We start from the raw sequence: 25,746 nt of genomic DNA, 5'->3' as shown, positions 1-25,746 counted from the left end.
AAAATCTGGATAGACTGGATTGATGGACCAAGACCATCTGTACGAGATTCAGCAAGGCTAAGCCCCAGAACCTGCACTTGGGGCACAACAACCCCATGCAACACTACAGGCTGGGGGAAAGAGTAGCAGGTAGAAACTTGGAGGTATTGGTTGATAACCAGCTGAATAGGAGTCAGCAGTGTGCTCAGGTGACCCTGAAGGCCAATAGCATCCTGGTTTGTATCTGAAATTGTGTGGCCACCAGGTCTAGGAAAGTGATTGTCCCCCTGTACTCAACTCTGGTGAGATGAGACCACACCATGAACACCGTGATTAGTTTTGTTTTGGGCCCCTCTCTACAAGCAAGACATTGAGCTGCTAAAGCATGTCCAAAGAAGGGCAGTGAAGATGGTGAAGGATCTAGAAAACAAGTTTTATGAGGAGCAGTTGAAGGACCTGGGGTTATTTAGCCTAGAGAAAAGAAGGCTCGGTGGAGATTACTGTCCTCTACAACTACCTGAAAGGAGGTTGTAGCAAGATTGGGATCAGTTTCTTTTCCCAGGCAACATGTGATAAGATGAGGAAATGGCCTGAAGTTGTGCCTGGGGAGGCTTAGGTTGGATATTAGGAAAAATGTCTTTGCTGAAAGGGTTTTGAATCTTTGGAAAAGGCCACCCAGGGAAGTGGTTGAGTCACCATCCCTGGAGGTATTCAAAAGGCATGTAGATGTGGTACTTTGGGATATGCTTTAGTGGTAGACTTGACAGTGCTAGGTTAACTGTTAGGCTTGATGATCTTAGAGAAGTTTTCCAAGCTAAATAATTCTATGATTCAAATAATTATATGATTCAAATAAGATTCTGGAGTCAAGTCCAGTTGGAGGCCAGTCACTAGTGGCATTCCCCAGGGCTCGGTGCTGGGGCCGGTCCTCTTTAATATCTTCATCGATGATCTGGATGAGGGGATCTAGTGCACCCTCAGTAATTTTGAAGATGACACTAAGTTAGGTGCGTGTGTTGTTCTGCTCGAGGGTAGGAAGGCTCTGCAGGAGGATCTGGATAGGCCGCACCGATGGGCTGAGGTCAACTGCATGAAGTTCAACAAGGCCAAGTGCCGGGTCCTGCACCTGGGGCGCAATAACCCCAAGCAGAGCTACAGGCTGGGAGATGAGTGGTTGGAGAGCTGCCAGGCAGAGAAGGACCTGGGAGTGATGGTAGACAGTCAGCTGAATATGAGCCAGCAGTGTGCTCAGGTGGCCAAGAAGGCCAACGGCATCCTGGCTTGTATCAGAAACAGTGTGGCCATCAGGGCTAGGGAGGTGATCGTCCCCCTGTACTCGGCTCTGGTGAGGCTGCACCTCGAGTCCTGTGTTCAGTTTTGGGCCCCTCGCTACAAGAAGGACATCGAGGTGCTCGAAAGAGTCCAGAGAAGGGCGATGAAGCTGGTGAGGGGTCTGGAGAACAAGTCCTACGAGGAGCGGCTGAGGGAGCTGGGCTTGTTCAGCCTGTAGAAGAGGAGGCTCAGGGGTGACCTTATTGCTCTTTACAGATAACCTTAAAGGAGGCTGTAGTGAGGTGGGGGTTGGCCTGTTCTCCCACGTGCCTGGTGACAGGACGAGGGGGAATGGGCTTAAGTTGCGCCAGGGGAGTTTTAGGTTGGATGTTAGGAAGAACTTCTTTACCGAAAGGGTTGTTAGACATTGGAACAGACTGCCCAGGGAAGTGGTGGAGTCACCATCCCTGGAAGTCTTTAAAAGACGTTTAGATGTAGAGCTTAGGGATATGGTTTAGTGGGGACTGTTAGTGTTAGGTCAGAGGTTGGACTCAATGATCTTGAGGTCTCTTCCAACCTAGAAATTCTGTGATTCTGTGATTCTGTGAAGATTTTTCACTTTAAAAGTGTGTATACTGTATGCCAAACTGCTAACATAGGCACACTTTAAAAAAATAGTGTGTTGTTTTTTGTTTGTTTGTTTGTTTGAGGCGTGGGTTGTTGTTGCTTTCTTTGTGCTTGTGTATTTTTGTTTTTCTCTGAGAGAAATTCTGTTGTTACATATATGTTACATTATATAACCAAAAATGAACGATCGAGTCACTGAAGCTGGCAGGTGCCTCTGGAAAACTTCTAGTCAAACCCCCACCCTCTGAAAGATCATCTAGTGCTGGTTGCTCAGGGCTTTGTCCAGGTGAATTTTGAATATTTCCAGGCACAGACACTCCATACACCCTTACAACCTTACAGTATTTTTTTATTTTATTTTTTTATTATTTTTTTAATGTCTAAACAGAATTTCCTATATTTCACTTATTGCCTGTGTTGCCTCTTGTCTGGCCACTGGACACCACTGAGAAAAGTCTGCCTCTTTCCCTTCCTGCCCCCATCAGCTGCTTATATACACTGATAACATTCCTCGTGAGCCTTTTATTTTGCTAGCTGAACAGTCCCAGCTCTCTAAGCCTCTCCTTGTCTGCTCCTGTCTTTAAATCACCTTTGTGGTCTTCCATTGGACTCAGTGCATTATGTCCCTGTCTCTCTTGCACTGCAAAGCTGAGCATCTCCCTTGACCTGATGGCAGTGTTCTACCTGATGCTGCAAAGTAGACCAACAGTCACTTGGGCTGCAAGGCTTTGTTGTAGCAAATGGTGTTTGCATGAGCTCCTTTTGGAATAATATATGAGGCATTTACCATGTTAGAATGTAGTATAAGCAGAAAAAAAACTTACAGACATCATGCTATTTTGACACTGCAGTGCTAAAGGGCACTGCTCTTGTGTTCAGTGTTGGAAAACATTCTTCAAAATGCAGTGAAAGATCTTTACTTTTATTATACTGCTAAAAGAGTAACAATAAAAAAAATGTAAAATTGAAAATGCTTCTGAATTTCTAAATCACACAAAATGGCAGCGTCAGTGAGAGGTTTTCATGGATGAATGCAGAATCACAGGTGTAGAAATGTGTTGTATAGTTTGCTAGAAATACTGTAAGGCAATTGTGAACAAAGTAAGGAAGAGTCAAAATTATCCTGGTACATCTGTGTTTGGTATCAGGGATAAAAGCTACAGTCATGTGAACAGACATACATAGAAAAGCAAGCTAGAAGCTCCCAAGTTGTATGTTGTACCTGTCCAGTAGCAGGAATTAAGTAAAAACTGCAGATTGCCAAAAATGCAGGAAAGGCCTAATCGAAATTGGAGTAGATTTACAACATGAAATTATTATATTTTTAAGAATGGATCAAATCTAAAGGCTCTTCAGAGTCTTTACCACAGATTTATTTGTTTTGTCATGTTGGTGGTCTTTATGCAATACTGCTTAGTGATTTTATTATTTTTTTAGCAATATTTGGGGTTTCCAGATTTTGCTAGATCACAGTCATTGAGAAGTGGTAATATAATTGTGTCAATTTTCTCCAGGGAATGAAGTAGAGTGTTGTTTTGTGCTAAGATTGAATGTGCAGGGGCAGTCCTTGGGCTAACTTCCTTTGGGAGTAATACTATGTTATGCTAGAAAGCAACTCTTTATTCAGCTGTGTAAGAAATGGATCATTGTAATGACCATTTTCTACAATTATATTGTAGACATATTATATTGTAGACATATTATATTGTAGACATATTATATTGTCACACTTTCTCTGGCATATTAATGAGCTTTCTATCACTGAAGAAGTAATATGGCCTTTCTCATTTGAGATGTAGTTGTGGTTGTGTATGAAAGCATCACTCACAGCTCACATCAAACTGTTAAAATACCAGGCAAAATGTCAACTGATAAATAATTTCTAAAAGAAGTGTAGCTGCTGGCAGGATTTACAACATTGATCCCACAGTTGTAAGGTTAGTGCCTTGCAGACAACTGGGGAAAATCAGCAAGTTTAATTTGATGACAACTATTTTGCAAAATGTTTTGAGATATAGTCATATTTCTGACTAGGGAAGGAATCCTTTAGCTCCTATATAATGAATTTGGTTTTGTATAGGAACTAAACGTCTGCACAAGGTTTCTGGTTACTATAAATATGACTGCTTAGATAATACAGAGCAGAGGAGGAGCATTATTCTCACACAAGAAGCAAAGTTTACCTCTTTATTGGGTAGAAATGACACTGAAAATGATTGGTTTTAGACAAGTTATTGTCTGTAGTTCCTGAAAAGAAATATATATATTCAGTAATATTATGACTTGTTTAAGCCACAAACAGAGCATATTATAAATTAAATTATATTATACCTAACACCCTTTATGAATGGGATAATAATATAATGACTTTTTCTTCTATCCACAGCAGAAAGTTAAATAACTCCAAAATTCTGAAGTTGAGATGGCTTTGTTTGATAGATTTCTTAAGTTCTCTGCAATTTTTAACAATAGATCAAAAGAGATTAAGCAGAATTAAGAAAAATGGTTTGCTGCTGGCAAATGCGTTGTGGTGGTTTTACTTGGGTGGGCAGCTGAGCTCCACCTCATCTGCTGTCTCACTCCCCCTCCTCAAATGGAAAGGAAGAGAAAATCCAATGTAAAGGGATAAAGGGATGAGATAAGGGCAGGGAGATAAATCATCAATTATTGTGATGGGCAAAACAGATTCAGAGTGGGGAGATAGTAAGATTTATTGCCTGTTACTAACAAACTAGAGAAGTGAGAAATGGAAGAAATTAACCAAAAACACCTTCTCCCCCATCCCTCCTGAGCGGCACAGGAGAATGGGGGAATAGGAGTTAGTCTGTAGCACTTCGTCTCCTCTGCTCCTTCTTGGTCACTCTCTTCCCCTGCTCCAATGTGGGGTCCCCTCCCGTGGGATGCTGTCCTTCCCGAACTGATCCTGTGTGGGCTTCCCACAGACAGCAGCTCTTCAAGAACTACTCCAAGTAGGGGTCCGTACCACACAGTCCACCGGTGGCCTGTCAACTCAGGTGCAAACTGCCCCAACATGGGTCCTCCAAGGGCAGCAGCTCCTGCCAGGTCACCTGCTCCTGCATGGTCTGCTCTCCGTGGGCTACAGGTGCAGCCTGGAATCTGTTCTGGTGGAGGTCCTCAACAAGCTGCAGCCTCCTTCAGTGCAGGTCCACCTGCTCCACTGTGGTCTCCTTCACAGGCTGCAGCATGGAACCCTGCTCCACCATGGTACTCAATGGGCTGCATCGGGATAGCTTGCTTTACCATGGTCCTCACCATAGGCCACAGGGGAACTTCCATTGTGGCCCCTGGAGCACCTCCTGCCCCCCTTCTTCACTGACCTTGGTATCTGCAATGCTGTTTCTCAGTCCTTTGTCTCTCTCAGATGCAGTTCCCTAGCAGTTATTTTGTTTGTTTGTTTGTTTGTTTGTTTGTTTTTCCCTCTCTTAAATATGCTTTTACAGGGGTGCAAACAACATCACATATTAGCTCAGCTCTGGCCAGCAGTGGGGCCCTTATTTAACATGGGGCAGCTTCTGGATTGTTATCGCAGAAGCCACCCATGTGCACCCCCTGCTACCAAAACCTTGCCATGTAAACCCACTACATGCATATCAAAGAGTTGTTACTGTTGAAAAAATACAGTATGGTTTTCTGACTCTAACCCCAAGTAGTATTTTTTTTTTCTTCTCATTTTGGGGTTCTGTACTTTTGTTATGTATGTTTGTAAGAGAAAGGGGGTTGGAACTCTCAGATTTGGAACTCTCAAATGCTTCACATTTAAACTAATAGTAGTAAGGTCACTGAATTGACTTAACAATTACGTTTTAAATTTATGTCTCTGTCTCATTAAAAAAAAACAAATGGGGGGTGGGAGGGCCTCTAAGCTTACAGTAGAATTCAAGTCTTCATACATGGAGTCCTGGTTTTTTGTTTGTTTGTTTTGCTTTTGTTGGTGCTTTTAAACAACTGACAGAAATGCCTAGTTTACATGACTATAACACTGTCACTTGCTTTTCACAATACTTATAACAAGTATTGAATTTCCACAGCAGTGGTTTTTATTTTTGTTGTTCCTCCTGTCTTTATTATTTGTTTTCCTATGATATTACTTGAATTGAAAATTCAGACATATATGATGTAATTCAAGACTTGACAGAAAGGAGTCTCAAAACTTCGGTGGCGATTGAATTGTCAGATTACATTCCAAAAGAAGTTCTGTAACAACTCACAGTAGCTATGGACATAAGCATAGTTGGCATCATCACTGCATCATTTTAATTTAAGCCTTATCAGACACCATACAATTTCTAAAAAGGATGATACTTGTGTTGTGATTTTTATTATGCAAATGTGTATACAACTACAAACAATAATTACACAGAGCTCTTTGTGTGTGTGTGTGTGTGTGTTATCCTAGGTAAACAGAATGAGTGAGTGACTAACTACAATTTAGAATCATGTATATTACATTATCAAATTATGGTAAAAAATAAAATAAAATCTGCTATGGTCTCTTATGCCCAAATGTTAGTTACCTAGGCTATCCAGTGTCCTGCAAACTATATCTCTGTCTGTGAAGGTTTTGAACTAGGATGTACTACACATCTTGCTATGAACCAGAAGGGAACAAACCTCTTAAAAAATCACACACACACACAAAAAAAGAGTCACAAGTTTGTGGTATAATTGAACTCTTAGCAGCCAAATCCAAAAATGATTAGTCCATATCTAAGAACTGCAGAAAAAGAAAGAGGATGGGGATGGTGAGGGGACTAAACAGTAAATGCTTCCTCACAAAATGTCTCTAGTTATAATTCACTTAAACTATAGTAGACACATATACTATGGTTGTACCATACAAAGAGAAAGAAAGGGATGCAATTAATCACAGACCGTGATCAGAGGAAAAAATGTTTCCATTAATCCAAGTTTAAAAAATAACCAAAAAATGTTCCAAGGATGTCAAGACAAGTTCAGAGATAGGAAACCTGTTAAGCTTCCCAGAAGTCTTGCAAACTCGATAGCCTGTTGCTAGCAAAATAGCAATACTGTAGAACTGGGATACCAAAGATTTAACAAGCTATATTTCCATTCATTTAAGTATGATGCTGAAAGCTACTGAAGAGAAAGGACAGACATTGCCTTAGTACTTTGACATGAATTGCAGGGTATGGAGAAGCTTGTTAGAGTATCTTCATGTTTTTTGATAAATTAAAGACCAAGAAAATATGATTCTGGGGTAACACATGACACATAGAAATACCTTGTATTCTTATACGGAATTGTGTTGGGTCTGTAAAACCACCACAGGAATATATATATAAAAAAAAATATTATATATTATTATATGTTACTATAATACTTTTGGTTAAAATACATATCTAAAGTACTATCCTATTTTTAATAAGTGGTGGTTGCAGATTGTGTTTATGCATTTTCTTTCCTAACTACTATATCTCCTCTGTTAGGAAATAGCAAATATATGGTCTTTAGTTCTCAGCAAAGGAAAATTTAATGATATTGAATATTTGAATATCAAAACTATAACCAATACTATGGAAAAAGTAACTATGGAACAGAGACAATCCGACAGTATGCAAAAAAATATATTTTTCATTTTTGCCCTCTTCCACCACCCACTCCCCAGGATTGATACAAAAACTTTTACACATAGAATCGTTCCTCCCTAAAAACAGAAACTACAGATATAGATATTTAGGCTGTTTCTCCAGCTCTTCCCACCGATACTTCTACACAATATATACAATGAATTGAACAATATAGACCATTTTAACACAGATTTTTTTTTTAAGTCCATGGAATACTGTATTGTAGCGCCACCTGGTGCTTTTGCCATGACAGTATTGCAAAGCAGACTTCCCAAAACGTAGTTCTACACTGGAAAACAATTATAATCCTCTTCCTCTTCTTTTTTTCTTTTCGTTTATTTTTCTCTTCTAGCAGGGAGACTCATTCATTAAGTTATTCATTAACCTGCTATTGAATATCTTGGTAGCAATTCTAATGTCTTCATCATAAGGTCAACTGTTGTATCTTTGGTGCTACTTTGTGGACCTACATAAAAAGGTTATATAGTAGAATATAAAATAGAATATAAACTGACATCAAGTCTAATGGGTGGTTTGTAGCTTTGTTTTGTTTACTTGTTTGTTTAAAACAGGAAGAGGAAATAAGGAAAATGGCTTAATTAGTAGTTACTCTTTTGGATAGAAAAGGCGTTATTGCAACAGCTGATTGCAATACCAGTTGTATTATTATTAGTATTGTTTTTTTTTTTATTATTATCATCATCATCATTTTTAGAAAATGAAGAATGCTAGCAACTCAGTCTTTCTTAGGCTCTGGTTGGCAGCTAGAGCCATAGAATCACAGAATATCCAGAGTTGGATGGGACCCACAAGGATCGATGAATCCAATCCCTGTATACTGCAAAACATATATCTGAGAGCATTGTCTAAACACTTCTTGAACTCTGGCAGTCTTGGGGCCATGACCTCTTCCCTGGGTAACCCGTTCCAGTGTCTGACCACCCACTTGATGAAAAACCATTTCCTAATACCCAATCTGAACCTCCCCTGATACAGCTTAACGACGTTACCTCAGTTCCTGTCCCTAGTCACCAGAGAGAAAAATCAGCACCTCATCCTCCACAGCTCCTCATGAGGAATCAGGATGAGGTCACCCCTCAGTCTCCTCTTCTCTAAACTGAAAAACCAAGTGATATGAACCACTCCATATGTGTTGCCCTCTGGACCTTTCACCACATTTTTTGCCCTCCTTTGGATGTTCTCTAATAGCTTTTGATCCTCCTTACATTGTAGCATCCAAAACCGCACGTAGTAGTTGATGTGAGGCCACAACATCACAGAAGGATAATCGTAGAATAGTAGAATCATAGAATGGTTTGGGTTAGGAGAAACCTTAAAGATCATCTAGTTCCAACCACCAGCTATGGGCAGGAACACCTTCCAGTATATCAGGTTGCTCAAAAGCCCCAGCCAACCTGGCCTTAAACACTGCCAGGAATGGGGCATCCACAACTTCTCTGGGCAACCTGTGCCAATGTCTCACCTCCCTCTGAGTAAAGAATATCTTCCTAATATCTAATCTAAATCTACCATCTGTTAGTTTAAAACCATTACTCCTTGTCTTGTCACTATAACTCCTTAAGAAAGAGTCCTTCCGCAGTTTTCCTGTAGTCCCCCTTTAGGTACTGGAAGGCTGCAATGAGGTCTCCTCAAAGCCTTCTCTTCTCCAGGCTGAACAATGCCAACTCTATCAGCCTACCTTCATAGGAGAGGTGTTCTAGCTGTCTGATGATTCTTGTTTCTCTTCTGTGAGACTCACTGTTAGACTCACTCTAAAAGGTCCATGTTCTTCTTAGATTGGGTGCCCCACAGCTGAATGCAATACTCTATGTGGGTGTCTTATGAGAGTAGAGTAGAGAGGGAGCATCACCTCCCTCAACCTGCTGGCCTCAACTTCTTTTGATGCAGCCCTGGGTATGGTTTGCTTCCTGGGCTGCAAGTGCGCATTGCCAGCTTGTGTTGAGCTTCTCAGGTTTTCATCAGCCATCATCATCTCATCAGTTACTTCCTTTGACTGTCTAACAATGCTGTGTCTGATGCGCCCCAGGATGATTACATCATCTGGCTTTCTTTGGTTAACAACATGGGTAATCTTGTTATAAAAGAAAAATAAGATGGTTAAACAGGGTTGGCAGTTCAACAGCCATTTCCTTATCTCACTAATGTGTTTGTAGTACTGGGCTAACGAACTGGTTAAGTGAAGCTATATATTAGAGCTGCAGCGAAGATGAGTTGTATACTCATCTTTTTTTTTTTTGTGGGAAAAAAAAAAGTGTGTTTCTTGGTTATCTTCTGGTGGAATGGTTTATCTTCAGTGTATCTGTCTGGCCAAGGAGTCAGTTCATAAAGAACTTATCCAAAGTCATGAATATGACAGCTAAAGAAGAAATAGAAGTCACAGAAAATACAACTTCTCCCTTTTTCACTATTACACAGTGTCCTGGAAGTCTGAAGACTTTATGGACATAATTTTCCATCCCTTTCAACTCACAAAGTATCAACTTTTTGATGCAATTCTTGATGAGTTGAATTATAATATGCTGAATTTTACCGAGTATACTCAATGCAGTTTTTAATCTATTGAGTTCTTATTTCTCTGAAGAGATTTTATACAATTAAAAAAATATATTTTACATAATACGCTACTTTAAAAGTTCTAAATGATTGACTCCAAAAGTAGCTGAAAGTTTCAGGATGATGTTATCTGATTGGTCTAATATTGCCCATATTTAAATGATGTTGAGATAATCTATGAAAGATAATCCTAAAATCTGTTGAACTCTAAAAAGATTATTATTTTTATTTTTAAGAGCATATAGCACATAAAGTGTTAATTTGTTAATTGGAAATAAATTATGTAGTTTGACTAAGGAGTTAAACCCCTAGAGCAGCTATTCCTGGAGTTGCTATTGACTACCAGAGCTTGAATCTCTAATTTACACTTTAGAACTATGTATCTGGGAATAAGCAGTCAGATACCTTTTTCTCATTGGCTTTCATGAGGTATAACTTCTCCATTTCACAAAATGTTTAAGTTTCTTTTTTTCTTTTCTCAAATACTTTTTTATTCAGGAAGATCACAAAATCATTTTGGAAAGAATAAAGTGGAAAGAAAATTAAAAATTCATATTAAGCAACTACATTTACCAGTTGCACTAGAATTGGTGTTATTTTGGGGGAGGCAAATGTGGGGAGGATTTAAAAAACAGTTTCAAAATATTTTCTTCCTTGATAGGTAAAGATTAAATAGGGTAGTTATTCATTGTATAGTTGCAAATGCAGATTTCATTGTTAGATGACTAAACTGAACAAATCTTTTATAAGACTAGTACTTCTTGTAAAGTAATACATTGATGGTGGTCGTTTTAGCTATGGTCTTTATCACAAACAAACAAGTAAATAAATAAGTTAAAGAGTACTTCTGTTTCTGTTTGGTGCAACTTAAGCTGTTAGTGTTTTCTCACGATGTGTTTAATCATGAAAGCGATTTAGTATATTTTCTTCAAAATCTTTTAAAAGTAATTACATAGTCCAGTGAGCACTGCAAATAAATAAGGAAAGAGATGATGTTTAAATCATACACTGGGTTGATTAGCTACTATCTGTATTTCATGGGTTTTTATTAAATTTCATTCTTATGAGAAGCTTGAGCTGGAAAGAGATAGTACTATGAAGTTTCAAATGACTGTGTAGTAGTGAAATGCTGTTTCCCAGGATTAAGCTATTGTGAAAGCATCTATATTTTATCTTTGGGCATCAAATTGAGTCAATCATTTTACATTTAAACAAAATTTAAATAAATAAATAAATAATCATATACAATTCAAACTTTTCAACTTCTTGTTTGAACATAATTTGATAAATACAGTAATACAGGTGACTACAGAATAGTACATATGATCTACACACCTTAATATTTGAGTCCTCCACTCACAGCATGTAAGAGTCTACTCCCCAAATATCCTTAAAATCTAACTTCCCTGCATTTGATAAAATTGGAAATTGTCTGCATTTTCATTTATATCATAATGACTGGACATGTTTAACAAGTTATTCCAGGTTATGTTTATGCCCAAACCATTACTGACTAAAAAAATATATTTCATATTTTATAAAACACAAACCTATAATAAGAATAATAATTAAAAACTAATATCAGATGTATTAGTATTATAAACCATATTGTATTTACATTCTGGTTTCTATTATATGTGTATATAAAAAAAAGATTATTTTTTTATCTCTTGTGATGAAAAAGGAAGATTAAAATATTGTAGGAACCTTATAGTTTCTGAAGCATGAGATACCATTGTTGACAGGCCCTTGTATGTTCTAATGAAAAATTTCTCATTATAGCTTGTGAATTCATACAGCATTCCACAAAAGTGGCTCTAGTTCAGCAAAGGAGCAAAGGTCTAGTAGAATCTATTGACCATTACAGCTCTGTGACTGTCCTTCTGGTTTGCTGCCAGATTTCCTAGCTTGATCTTCATTTTTTTTTTTCTTCCTTTTTTTTTTTTTACCTGGCAGAGGAAGTCCACACCTGGAAAGTCATCACATGCCAGAGAGATCACAGGACACAAGGATTTGATTTTTATCCACAGAGGATTTTGGTTTGTGGATAGAGTAATTTTAATGAGAATGAAGCAATTTGTCTATCTCATATCAGTATCCTGTGTGGATTGAATTTACTTTTTACAGAAAGGGTACCACAATTTATCGAGCCTGTATTATGTGAGGAAGTTTGCTGTCAGATATGAAAAAAAAAAAAAAAAAAAAGTTCTTTCCTCATAACAATATAACTCTGCTTTCTACTTTTCAACAGGTGGGAAATGTTGTTCAATTTCAGTGCAAGAAAGGACATCTTCTCCATGGATCAACAACACGAACTTGCCTTCCTGATCTTACATGGAGTGGAATTCAGCCAGAATGTATACGTAAGTATTTGATAGGTGGATACATTTTTATGCTAATTCTAAAATTATTATTTTATTTTTTTTTCTCTCTCTGCTACTTAGTTTCAGTAACATTTCTATAAAGTTACCTGTTTTTATATATAGCTATTTTAAACTAAATTTAATATAAAGTTGCATTGCTAATTTACAGCAGCTAGAAATGAAAAAAGAAATTTTGTGAGTAAAACAATTGTTCTAAAATAGCCTGTAGATTTAAAAAAAAAAAAAAATAATGAGAATATTAGTGTGTTGAGTCATACTAAATCTGATCCTTTTTGAAGCACAGACAGCCCATTGACAAGAGAAATAGTGAAAATAGTAAGTTTCTGTCTAAGAGAATGCAACCCTTCAAATGAAGAGTGTGCAGAGTCAGGAAGAGGTGGCGAGAACAGGCCATGCAGGAAAGCCATGGACAATCCTACCTTGTACTGGACTGGAAATTTACAACCAGGTCTAGCAAAGAGTTTGCACTGTTTCCCAGTTAGGTACTCAGGGTATTTTAAGAAGGAAAAAAAGATTTTTTTTAGTTGGAATTTGTTAAGTCTGAAATTGAGACTATCTTATTACTTGCATATGGCAGGCAACATTTCATTTTTTACATCTTTTACACTTCATAGGTAATCTTCCTTGTTCTTCAGCAAGTCAGTTGTGTTTTTCTGGAAACAGTCTTACCTTATATGGTCTGACCTTACAGAAAAACTTCGAGAAGCAGTGGTGAGCGTATCCACAGAAGAAAACAGTATTGTGTTTCATTTAGTGTTAATGTTCCCCCTAAACAAACGCCAAATCAGTAGCTCAGTTCGTTGAAAGCCAAGGTCTTCTCATACTCTGGAACTATGCTGTTTTTGAGATAACACAGGGTTCTCAGATTCCGGTGATTGTTAAAGATGTAAAACACTTCTCATGAGATTAGGGTTGGGAATTAATTTTTGTTTATGATAGTTAAAACTTGCCTCACTTACCACTCCCCTTTGACTTTTCATAGTATTTTTTTGAGGTGGCCCGTTTATTTACTATTTTTCTATGTCACAAGTCATATAAGTCACAAATCAGGATTGCTTTTTACTATGATAAAATGTGTTGTTTGTGTTCATGTATGCAGATGAGCAATTTTAGATGTGCAAGGGTGCATTTAAACTGGTTCTTTGTCTCTTGAAGATGGAAAAAACACTTTCAAGAATGTAGTTACAGTCTCAGGACTATAAATCATAGACTATACAATAACTTCTAACACTAGTTTTTTAAAACATATTAATATGTTATTCTTATTGAAGCTTTTTTCTTCATTAGTTACCTTTCAGAATGGATATAGATTTATTTTTTTTCCAGAAATATTTTGACCATTTTGACTGAAGGATATTTTATCTTTTCTTTGTAGCTCACAGCTGTAAACAACCAGAAACACCATCTCATGCAAATGTTGCAGGAATGGATCTTCCCTCACTTGGCTATACATTGATTTACACTTGTCAGCCAGGCTTCTTCCTGGCGGGAGGATCAGAGCATAGAGCCTGTAGGTCTGATGGTACATGGACTGGCAAAGTTCCAGTTTGTGAAGGTAGGCTCTTCTGTTTACCACTGCATATCTCATATCTCACATTTCAAGTTTCCTTTACTTGCAGTCTAATAAGATGAGGCAGAATGGCAAGGAGAACTAGGAGGGCGAACATGTAAGAAGATAACTCTAATCCTTTGTCAGTTGTGTTTCATGGGACAAATGCTTTCATGTACTTGTGTTTCATTTGCATGCACAGAGGTGTCAATTACAGGTATAATTCTGGGGACAGGTTGACACCTGCTTTTAAAGTTCTGACTGAGTCAGGTGTGGTCTACATTCTGATAAGCTCAGTGGAGTAAGGACCTCAGTGTTTTTGCACATACCTATTAAACCTAGACAAGGATAAGTTTATTTAAAGAGACTATGTCAGCTGCAACACAGCGATGACAGTTGCAATATTAGAGAAGGATGCCTACGAAGTCCAAGCAAGATGTAGAGCTTAGGGATATGGTTTAGTGGGGACTGTTAGTGTTAGGTCAGAGGTTGGACTCGATGATCTTGAGGTCTCTTCCAACCTAGAAATTCTGTGATCTGTGATTCTGTGAAGTGTCTAAATTACTGCATGGGATTAATTAATAGGGTTTATGATTATTTTATATTCATATATGAACAACAATATACTACTCACAAACAAAACTAATTTATTTACTTTGCTTTTCCAACATTCACTTTTTTTAGGTTTTAGATTTTTATTTTTTTCTGTGTACTTTGTCTTGTGGTGGCATGGCATGAAAAACCTCATGGCAAAATCATGATGAGAATGGTATTTTTCATGTGAGATAAGAAACATCCTCAAGTATAGCAACTGTCTGGAATTCCATTTCCTGAACAATTAAACTGCCTGTCAGGTTACTGATACCTAATTTTCCAGATGTAGTTATCACCAGGGCTTTTACGGAGCCATTCAGAGGCTATATAACCACATGCTGCCACTTGGAAGGGGAATTAACTTCACAGGAAGTTAATATTTTGTATTACTTAAAAAAAAACAAAAGAACAACAACACAAAAGGTGTCCTGGCATTAAATCCCAGGCAAGCGCTGGGGGAAAACAGAGCAGAGTGTTGGGAGAGAGTATTAGAAAGTAATCTGCCAAAAAGCTCATGACTTGATTAGTACTCAGGAAGCATTATAGCAGGCCAAATGTACTTCATGGCTTTTATTTAAATCCAAGAATTTTCCAAGTTGTTCCAATAAATCCAAGTTGTTTCTCTCAGTACTGCTGAAGATAATTAAATCCTGAAGAGGAACATGATTTAAAATGCATTTGTCTCTTCTTTGGTGTTACATTGCATGTACATTCGAAGCACTGCCCACAGTGCTACTTGATATGAATCCCTATATATATACATACTATATAACTATAACTTTATACTAAATATAAATACTAAATCTACATTTGTAAATCATAAAACTTGCCTTAGATAAAATACTAGAAGACATATCACATATTAGATGCCTAGTCCAAGACTGCGAATTCTGAAATGTGGATTCTGAAGTGAATGCCTACAGTGTTGGGTATTAACAAATGACTTTGTAGCATCTGGTTAACTTTGAAAATTTGGCAAAAATGTGGCAACAAAAGAAATCAATGTGTATGTGCTCCTGTGATACTAAGGCTCAATATTGACTGAAATACCATTTGTATTTGGAGTTTGAAACATCATCTTCAATCCTGTATAACAAGTAAATTTCATTATGGAAATTATTTTTCCTAGTTTTTGAGTAACCAATTTGCTCATACTTTGTCTTTTTGTCATTCATTCTTTCTAACAGCTGGTTCCAAAATATTGGTGAAGGATCCCAGACCAGCTTTGGGAACACCAAGTCCCAAACTAAGTGGTAAATACTTTCAAGTGTTTATAGTTTTAAACAATATTTCTGTAGAAAAGATAAACAGAATAGATTTGTGAGACTGCACTGCGTGGCTCAGAATTAATAAAGTTTTTAAGAGAGAATATTTTTTTTTTTAAGAGAGAAGTTTCCTTAACTAAAATTAGCCTTTTAATTTATCCCTATTAAATGCCTACTGATATGAATAAAGATTTAAAAAGTATTTTTATAGGATAGGTTTTGGTAATTTCTTTTTTATTATGTTTTTCTTACCTTCATAACTATGTTAATGATATATTGCTTGGTATGCATATTACTAGTTTTTTCATTTGGAAAATTTTTGTTCAGTCCCAAGTAATTGCAAATAAATTACATAAAGATCCATTTTCCTGAAACTGGGAAAATAAATTGCGGCATAACAGGTAGCAGTATCAGATTGTTTGCACCATGCATTTTCCTTGCTTGTAGCTTACAAGCCCAGTATGCAGGTGTTATGTTTTTATGGGTTTACTTTTCAAAAAATGCCTGTATGTATACACAGATAAAACTCCAGGAAAGCTATATAGGGAAGACACCTTGTGTCTGTGGCCCATAAAATAAACAGTGAAGGAAAACTATCAGGTATTCCAGTGTGCCTCACTCTTTAATTTTGGGACACCCTGAGAGAAAAAGGGGCAAGTGTTCCTGTGTGCTTATTTGATGTGAGATGCCAATGTACACACTAACATAGAACTTTAATTTAAATAAGAGTAACTCCAAATGATGTGAGTATGCGGATTTTTAACGGTTTATTATAAGGCTAAATTTGATATATTGTCTTTGGAAAGTGTAGTAAAGACATTCTAAGGAACCTTTAATTTCATTTTTTAAATGGTATCTCATATCTCATGTCAAGACTTTGAAAATTTGCATATATCCGTATTGATGTATAGGTAACATATTACTTTTGAACAATACTATTACTTGATTGTAATTGTAAAATGAATCATTTACTAAATTGTAAAATGAATCATTTTACAGTGGGCTAATGACAAAGTGTTTAAGGCCAGTCTGGATGGGGCTTTGAGCAACCTGTTCTACTGGAAGGTGTCCCAGCCTGTGGCGGGGAGGTTGGAATTAGATGGTCTTTAAGGTCCTTTCCAACCCAAACTATTTTATGATTCTATGATTCTAAAAGGAGAGAGGGTAAAGTAGAGAAAATGCTAATATTTATTGTATATTATGTTGGATGATTGACTTCATAAGTGCTAAATATTAAAATATGTATCGAAATATGTTTGATGTCTGTATAGTTCCTGATGATGTATTTGCCCAAAATTATATATGGAAAGGCTCTTACAACTACAAAAGCAAGAAACAGCCCATGACTTTGACAGTCACCAGTTTCAATGCAACTTCAGGAAGAGTAAATGCAACACTTACAAACAGCAATATGGAATTGCTGCTTTCAGGTATGGGATAAGAAATATTAATTTCAGTTAATGTTTTCTGTTTTATATGCATTGGTTCCCTCTAACTTTATTCATAACACTTAAGTTTTTAACATCTGCTGAAAACTGTCTTGTCTTATCAAAATTTTAATTCTAGTTCAGTTCTTTTTCAGAAGGGATTATTCTACCTTTTCCTTCTCTTTTCCCAGCTTTGTATTATATTTGTAGTTAATAGGAATGAGGAGTAGAAGAATTCTAATCCACTAATTCATCTTAATTCACATTATTCTTCCTTTAGAATAAGTAATCTTAAATTACTATTCATTACATTTTATTAATTCTTAAATGGCTTAAATGATTTTTTTCCTACAACAGCTTATTATTGACTTATAAGCAACATGTTGACTTGGCAAGGCAGAGATAGTTAAAGAACATGGAGAACAAAGAGAGATCATAGTTTTTTTTAGACTGGCTGATATAGTTGAAAAAAAGTTGCTACCCATCTTGCTGTGGTTTCAGAAGAATCCCTTGACCACAATATTTGTTTATGGTATGGTATGACATTTCTGCTGTGGTTAGGTTGGCACAACAATATGTGCAGCTCTCTGCATTGTGAACCATCATCAGAAACCACAAATATGGCTTGACAAGCAAGCAAACATGAAGACTGTAAAAATGTTTGGATTTGTTTTGTTTTTCTAACTCTGTCAGTTCCTTGATTGAGACATCTCAGCCACACAGACAATGGACCTGTCACATCACAGGAGTAGCAAGCTACAGAACAGGGATGTGAATAACAGACTATTGGTATTAAAAAAATATTTTTAAAAGTGTCCTAAAATAATTTCTGATTGTTAACCATGTTTGTCTTGACTGTCTTTGTGAATTTAATCTTTCATATGATGTCTGTTTAGGTTCTACAGTGTAATTTCCATAAGGGTATTAGTTGCCCATTTGTACTCTATATACAAGCAATGCACAGTTCATTGGGTAATTAATTTATCCCTATTTTATATGTAGAAAACTGAGAGTGTATATATTGAAAGAGTGTCTTAGGGTCAGGGAAGCAGGGATGGAATAAAAAGACATGGAGATGCCAAGAAGTTGTTTATATTTGACTTGAGGTTTTCCAGAAAGAAAAGTAATTCTCTCCTCTTGCAGCTCTCACTTTTGTTTGTTTGTTTGTTTGTTTGTTTTTATTCTAGCATTTGTTGCCTTTAATTTTTATTTTTTTTTTTTATTTTGACACCCGTGCTTACTGTGATTATAGTATACATGTCTGTTACAGGTTGAAAATGGGCATGTTCATTTGATCAGGTCAGTGTGAGTGAAAATAGCAATGCTATTATAGGGATTAAGAGAAGAGAAAGGTACAGCTTTTACCTATTGATTTAGCTCAGATAAAACACTCTCTTGTACACTGGAAAACAAGTTGCCAGCACTGAAGAAGCACATCAGCCTTTCACTGAGAAATGCTTGTGAATCCATCATTGTTAGTCAGCAGAGGACAGAGGTGCCTTTGTCTATGGGAAAAAAAATAAAAATAAATCTCTATATTCTTGCTTGAGTGTACAAAACTAATGCTTGTGACACTGTACACTCATTAAAGACCTCAGCCTCATGCAAACATTTCCTAATGTATGTTTATGCAATACGTGCACAGTAGATGGCATTGATTTTTTTCCCCCCCGAGTCCAAAGAAATATGTAGATGCACACTGTCCAAGCTCTGAAGTGACCAAGCACTATGTGATGTTAATGCAGTCCTGAAAACATGAGAGTAAACCCTATGTTATCAAGGCACATTAATTTGAATTCTGTGTAATGTTAACACAAAAGTATTCTTTTTAGCTCATACTTCTTATAGGGTAAGCACCTATCCTTAATGTGGAGAGCACTTTTGTTCTGTGATTTTAAGCATGGAAATGAGAAACATGAATTAGCAATCTTATTGCCCACTCTCTTACTGATGCTTCTGAATAGAGCTAGGAAATTTACATCTTAGGCAGAAATGAACATTTGAGGTTCCCATCTCTTGCCATAGTAAGAACCTTGAGTGAGTAAGTCCTAACATAGAGGACAGAGTAAAATGTCTTTTCTTAGCTGGTATATGTCTGAGCATATGATGTCTTTCCATTTTATGTACTTTTTTACTTAGCTGTCAGTAAGACAGATGTATCCATTTTTAAAATTATTTTTGCTCCTCTGCAATTACAACACAACCATTTTATTCTGATCACATATACAAAACTTGATATTCTAGTTGGAAAACTGTGCTATCTGTTCTCTCTTCTTTTTTTCTAGTACTGCGATATTAAGCAATTCAGATGTGTCAGAATTTCTTCCTTCCTCCTATATGCAAGTCTTGTCATTGTGTGGAAGAAATTGTGTTTTAACACTGATGAGAACCATTTTTATGAAATATTTTCAACTTCAGAATTTTTTAATTCAGCTTTTGGGAAAGCTCTTAGATATGTATATTCCTATATCACCTTCTTTACCTGGTAGATAAATTACACATCTTGAAAGTGGTACGCTTAGTTCAAATACATTCTGCCTTATTCAGAATAGTATTTTTCATCTCATATCAAACTACTGTCAAGGCTTGTTCTGTCTAAGGCATGTTTTGTTACCATAATTGTTAAGTAACAGCTGTGTGTATAGGGAATTCCCTTCTGTCCTCTCTAAAGACTAAAATCAGTTCCTATTGAAATTCTATGGTAATAATTAAAACAAAAAGTCACAAAATAATATATCTTGTTAAAATAAAACGTTGGTGAAAATGCTACTTGTTCTTCCTGTTTTCCTATCTAAGGCAAGAAATTATATGCTTATTTTTAAAGATGAGGTAATTTCTCTAGTCAACACAAATATGAATTTTAAAACGTCTATTCTACAGGAGTCTATAAAAGCCAGGAAGCTCGGCTAATGCTCCACATATATCTCATTAAAGCACCCTCCCATACATCCGTGAGCAAGCTGAAAGAAGAAAAATGGGCTATGGATGGTTTTGTGAGTATATTTCTGCTACAAAAGAAAGTGAGAAAGAAAGTTTTTTATTTGAAATCACACTGACGTTCTGCACCAAAAAAATGCTGAGGCATGCCAGTTGGAATCTTGTTAGAGATACTGATTCACTAAATGAAATGAAAAATTCATTGTAAGTTCAGGGAAAATATTTAAGTTTAAATAAAATATACAAAAGTACACAATTGAGTTTTGTGCTATCTATATACCATATGCTATTTATGTATTGTCCTTATTTGAAGTAGTTTATCTTCTCAGTGGTTTTATCTTCTCAGTGGTTTGTGGGGATAGGACAAGAGGCAATGGCTGCAAGTTAGAGCACACGAAGTTCCACACTGACATGCGAGAGAACTCCACAGTGAGGGTGATGGAGCATTGGAACAGACTGCCTAGGGAGGTTGTGGAGTCTCCTTTTCTGGAGATATTCAAGGCCTGTCTGGATGCCTACCTGGGCAGCCTGCTCTGAGGAACCTGCTTTGGCAGGGGGGTTGGACCCGATGATCTTTCAAGGTCCCTTCCAACCCCTACAATTCTGTGATTCTGTGAATGATTGTTTTGTTTGTTTTTGTTTTTATTTTGATCTTGGAAAAGCTCAAACAGATTGCTTTACCCTGAAGTTAGAAATTCATCTGAGAAATACATTCTTTTCTTCAGTGAAAGCATAGCTTCGGGTCATTGGTAAAGACACGCTTGTTGCCTTGAGAAAGGGAAACTTAAGGGAAAATCTTGAAGGAAAATGCCTTGGGACCACTGAATTTAAACTTAGTAACTATCCTGGGAAGGAAGTACCTATAAATTAGAATAAAATTTATTATTTTAAAATGTACTTAACCCTCATAAGGTTAATAATTCATAACTCTTTCCTCCCTTCCCCAAGTCATTATGCTAGCATATTTTGGTTTTGTTCCAGAGCCTTCTTCAATATTCTTCTGGTCTACAAGTGTATAATTATGTAGTTATTGAGATAGATGAGCATTAAGTAATAACAAAGCAACTAACTGTCAATTGAAGGCAAAGTCTTTTCTATGTACTTTTAAAGTGATTATTATTGAATACTTGCATCCTTAGGGATTACCTGTGATACAATTTTTGCTTTGTACTTCCTAAGAAATCAGATAATTTAAAAGTATGCAAGATACCTAGAACTACCAACATCTTGAATTGCCAGAAATATATATTTTTTGGTTGGTTGGTTAGTTGGTTGGTTGGTTTTACAAAACAAAAGCTAGAAGTAATACAAAACAGTAGAGATCACCATAAGCCAGCATGCTTTAAGCTGTGCCCATGACAGCTGTGTCTTTCCTTTTAAATTTAATTAATTTCCTAGAAAAAAAAAAAAGTGTTTTAATGGGGAATAACAGCTACCGGTCAAACATATTAAGATATTTCTTTTTCCAAACAGACTCTTGTAACATTTTTTTCCACATTTAGTTCAGAGTACTTTTTGTTTGCAGGTTTCTGCTGAACCTGATGGAGCTACATATGTTTTTCAAGGGTTCATCCAGGGTAAAGACTATGGACAATTTGGACTTCAAAGATTAGGTATTCAGACAATTTTGTCATTGTCATTTCACTGTTCAATATTCAATATTCTGTTTTATTACATCCAGTAACTTAAGGGCATCTGCAGGATGTTAACATTATTGACATGATATAGAATGTTTAGATATTCATATCTTAAAATCACATTTAAGTAGAACTTACAAACAGTGTTATGTCAGAAGTTATAAGGAGTTATAGGTTTCTTGCAATGTACTGCTTAATTTAGATATGCATTTGTAATTCCTTGAGCAATATTTTTCTAAGAATATAAAATGCATTCAGTTTCACATATAACTATTTTGAAAGCCCAAGTTATAGAATGCTCTGATAAACAGTCCTCTTATTCATGGTGCTTAAGTGGCATTACACCTAAATATCGCACCTAAATATTAGAGTGAAAGTGCTAAATATTTTTAAAGTAAATCTTTATGTTGCTTATAAGAAGACCAAAATCTTACTGATTTATTTCCTAAAAATCAACTTACTGATTCTGCAGGTTCACTTCTACACCAAATAAAGTCTTTATTTTATTTATTTATTTATTTGAAGATGACAGCTATGATAACTGGAAATATTTTAAAATGAAGAATTTCATTTACTTTTCTGATATTGTGTACAACTATGATATTTCTCCTGTAATCCTCAATTTTCATTTTGTTAATGCTGAATTCTTGAATGATAAAATACTAGCATTGACCATGGTTAATCAGGTCAATAATCAACAAAATGAGAGAGTCAACGGTCTCTCTTTGAAGTTAGGGATGGATTTACAATCAGTGAACAGATTTTGTTTATCATGTTTACCACATCATTATTTTATGCAAAGAAACACACAAAGAAATGTGATTTTTCTATGACAAAATGCTTTTGTCATTGTTCCCAGGCAATTTTCCTCACAATATGTAATTCATTTTTCTGTATTTAGCATATTGGTAATCTGTTGGGCTCTTTGTTTGTTTTGTTTTGATAATTTCTAGATATTGCCTTGTGAGATCTAGAAAGAAAATACTAACTTGACAATGCAATTCTTACAATGTCTAATTCAAAGCTTAAAGCTTAATGTTGAAGCTGCATTGGTATTCCCTTTTCCCATATTAAAAAAGCGTGTATTTTGGTTTTGTAGATAATCTAGTAGTTTATGTGTTCCTCAACCATGCAGCAGATCATATTCTTATTTTTTTCATCAATATGTGGCTTTAGCTCTGCACAGTTTTTTCTACCTCTTTCACTTTGTGTATCAAAAGCAACAGCCAATGAAATCAGTATGATGAATTTTCGTTTTGCCTCTTCAGGTGATTTACCCTTTCCTCTTAACCATGTTTGCTATTTATATATGCAGTACTTATTCTTCGTAATATATACAAATGTAATCAATAATATAATCAATCTAATGTATGGGTTACTCTACATTTGACTTTTTGTAGCACAGTACATTAATGTGTAGTAATAACACCAAAAACTTGACTGTCATACAGAATTATGTAGTAAGGTAATTAATATCCCAGAGTACTTGTATTGTTCTCTTTACATTTTGCATGTCATTATTAATTGTATATAGTATTCTCCACTATATTTGCTTTCCAGGTGGTCTCAGCATACAGCTGTATGTATAGAGCTAAACATATTATGATGACACAATCACAAGATGTTATTCGAATTATGAAGTTTATGAAGTAGTAGGTGTCAGGAAAAAAACAAACAAAAAAAAACCACACAGTTATATTACTTGTTTTTTCTTATTATTCCTGTTAGGTCTTAACATGTCTGAGGGTTCAAATTCTTCTAATCAACCACATGGTACAAATAGTAGTTCAGTGGCCATTGCTATCCTTGTGCCTTTCTTTGCCCTTATATTTGCTGGATTTGGCTTTTATCTTTATAAACAAAGGTAAGTATAAGCTATGTAAATAAAATCTCTGTATTACTTTGGTTTTTATCACCTTCGATCTTTTAAGTGTAAACAAAGAGTTGAGCAAAACCACAGACTGTTTGCAAAATATGTATGTAGACATTCCTTCCTACCACATTTTAGATCTGACATGACTGAGATATCAGGTTATTGTACCATGCAGTAACTTCATTCATACTTATTTAAATTAGAAAATCATGGATGCTGTTAATTATTGGCATATGGGAAATAATATAAGGAATAGGCTTTGTGTGTATTTACAGTAGATTGCCTGGCCTGTTTTGTTTTGACATGTGACAGAATTGTGAATCATAGCCTGAATAATTTATTTTAATGCCTACACTGTTCAATGGCTTATGAGTATATGCAAGTACTATGCCAGTGAGAAGTTTCATTATGGAACTATTTCTGCATCTAAAATCATTAGTTCATATCTAATTATGTTATATAGCCATAATAGTCGTCTCAGTTTTATTAGTCTACATTCAAATTTTGTTCATGATAGTGAAACCAGTTCCAATCCAATCCAACACAATCCAATCCAATTATTTGGACTTGGTTTCAATTACTCTTTTCCTGTAGCAATACAGCATTAGATGACTAAAGAAAATTTCATCACTTTAATAACAAGCCAATTTGTTGCCTAGTAATTGAGAAAAATAGTTATTTACTACCATTTGCCTGAAAATAATCATTGTAATATATACTGCATTATTTTAAAACGTGTAACATAAATTTCATATGGTGCCATTTGATTTTGAACTGCTTCAGATTGTGAAGGAATGTAGATGCCTAAGATTTTTTTTATACATTTGCTATTAATAATATGCTATAATCACTTGTCTTTCCTATTTATATCAATGGTTTACAATACAGTGTGCATTTTGCATAACAATATATATCAAATTTTCAGAGGATTAAACTTTGATATTTTGAGAGTTTTAATAAGAAATAAAATGTTTCAGTTATGAATTGGCTTTCAATAAACTTCTTGAGTCTCCAGAAGGAAAAAAAAAAAGGATATCTCAGTCATCTGGATCATGAATTAGTGCATATTTACAAGACTTTGTTGTACTCTTAATGATTTATCATATGATCATCCAAGGAGAAATATCTACCTCTTCTTGGGTTGTTAACTTAGCTTTCAAATGAAAACAATTTCAAATGAATCATAAATATCTTATACTTTGATTAAAGAGAGTGCTAGTTCTTAGGAAACATACTGTAAAAAAAATAATAAATTGTAATACATTATATCTATCTCCCCTAACTGGAACTGGGAGATAAATTCTGTACAAATTTTTAAGTCATGCCGTGTCGGTATGGAATACTGCAGTCTGAATAGTCTGTCTTTCTTCAACAGGACTGCACCTAAAACACAGTATACAGGATGCTCTGTACATGAAAATAATAATGGACAAGCTGCTTTTGAAAACCCTATGTATGACACAAATGCAAAATCTGTGGAAGGAAAAGCGGTACGATTTGACCCCAACTTGAACACTGTTTGCACAATGGTATAATGCGGTAATGATATGTTTTCAAAGTTTGGAATTTGAAACACAACACAGTGCACACACAGTTCACTGATTTAAAAAAAAATATTTAAATTAAAGCACACTTTTCAGGATATAGTGGGTCACCTTTTCCTGAGGATGATAGACAAGAATTGGTTGTGATTATTTTGTTTTGATTTTGTTTTTCATAAACTGGATCAGAAATCTTCATGTTTACCATGGAGAGTTTTACAAAAAAACCCTGCTGCACTCCATGAGTGCTAACTCACAGTTTATTTGCTTTTTTAAAAAAGGAGGTTATTCTAAAACATAAAATGTATTTGCATATATTGGAGGAGCATCCACTATCAGTACTTCTGTGCTTTATAAAAATATAATAGAGGGACTGGGTTAAAAAAAGATATAGGTAGAAAATAAGAGCTATACTTACAGGAGACAATAGGTCACTGACCTCTCTTTAACAGTCATATGCTACATGTTTCTCATGAGT

At 35.8% G+C, this 25,746-nt stretch overlaps 1 protein-coding gene across 1 annotated transcript in view; it reads left to right on the top strand.

Annotated features, from left to right (window-relative positions):
• Positions 1 to 25,469, top strand: part of CSMD3 (CUB and Sushi multiple domains 3) — a 668,812-nt gene extending 643,343 nt beyond the window's left edge. Inside the window, 8 exon segments of the mRNA XM_068672527.1 lie at positions 12,313 to 12,424; positions 13,821 to 14,000; positions 15,776 to 15,841; positions 17,125 to 17,283; positions 20,161 to 20,273; positions 21,743 to 21,830; positions 23,583 to 23,718; positions 25,103 to 25,469. Coding sequence (XP_068528628.1) covers positions 12,313 to 12,424; positions 13,821 to 14,000; positions 15,776 to 15,841; positions 17,125 to 17,283; positions 20,161 to 20,273; positions 21,743 to 21,830; positions 23,583 to 23,718; positions 25,103 to 25,262 — 1,014 coding nt within the window. The 3' untranslated portion in view covers positions 25,263 to 25,469.
• The last annotated feature ends 277 nt before the right edge of the window (positions 25,470 to 25,746 follow it).

The sequence above is a fragment of the Anas acuta genome, chromosome 2 (genome assembly GCF_963932015.1).
Source record: "Anas acuta chromosome 2, bAnaAcu1.1, whole genome shotgun sequence".
NCBI lineage: Eukaryota > Metazoa > Chordata > Aves > Anseriformes > Anatidae > Anas > Anas acuta.
The sequence above is the reverse complement of the archived record's forward strand: the minus strand, read 5'-3'. Positions and strand labels throughout refer to the sequence as shown.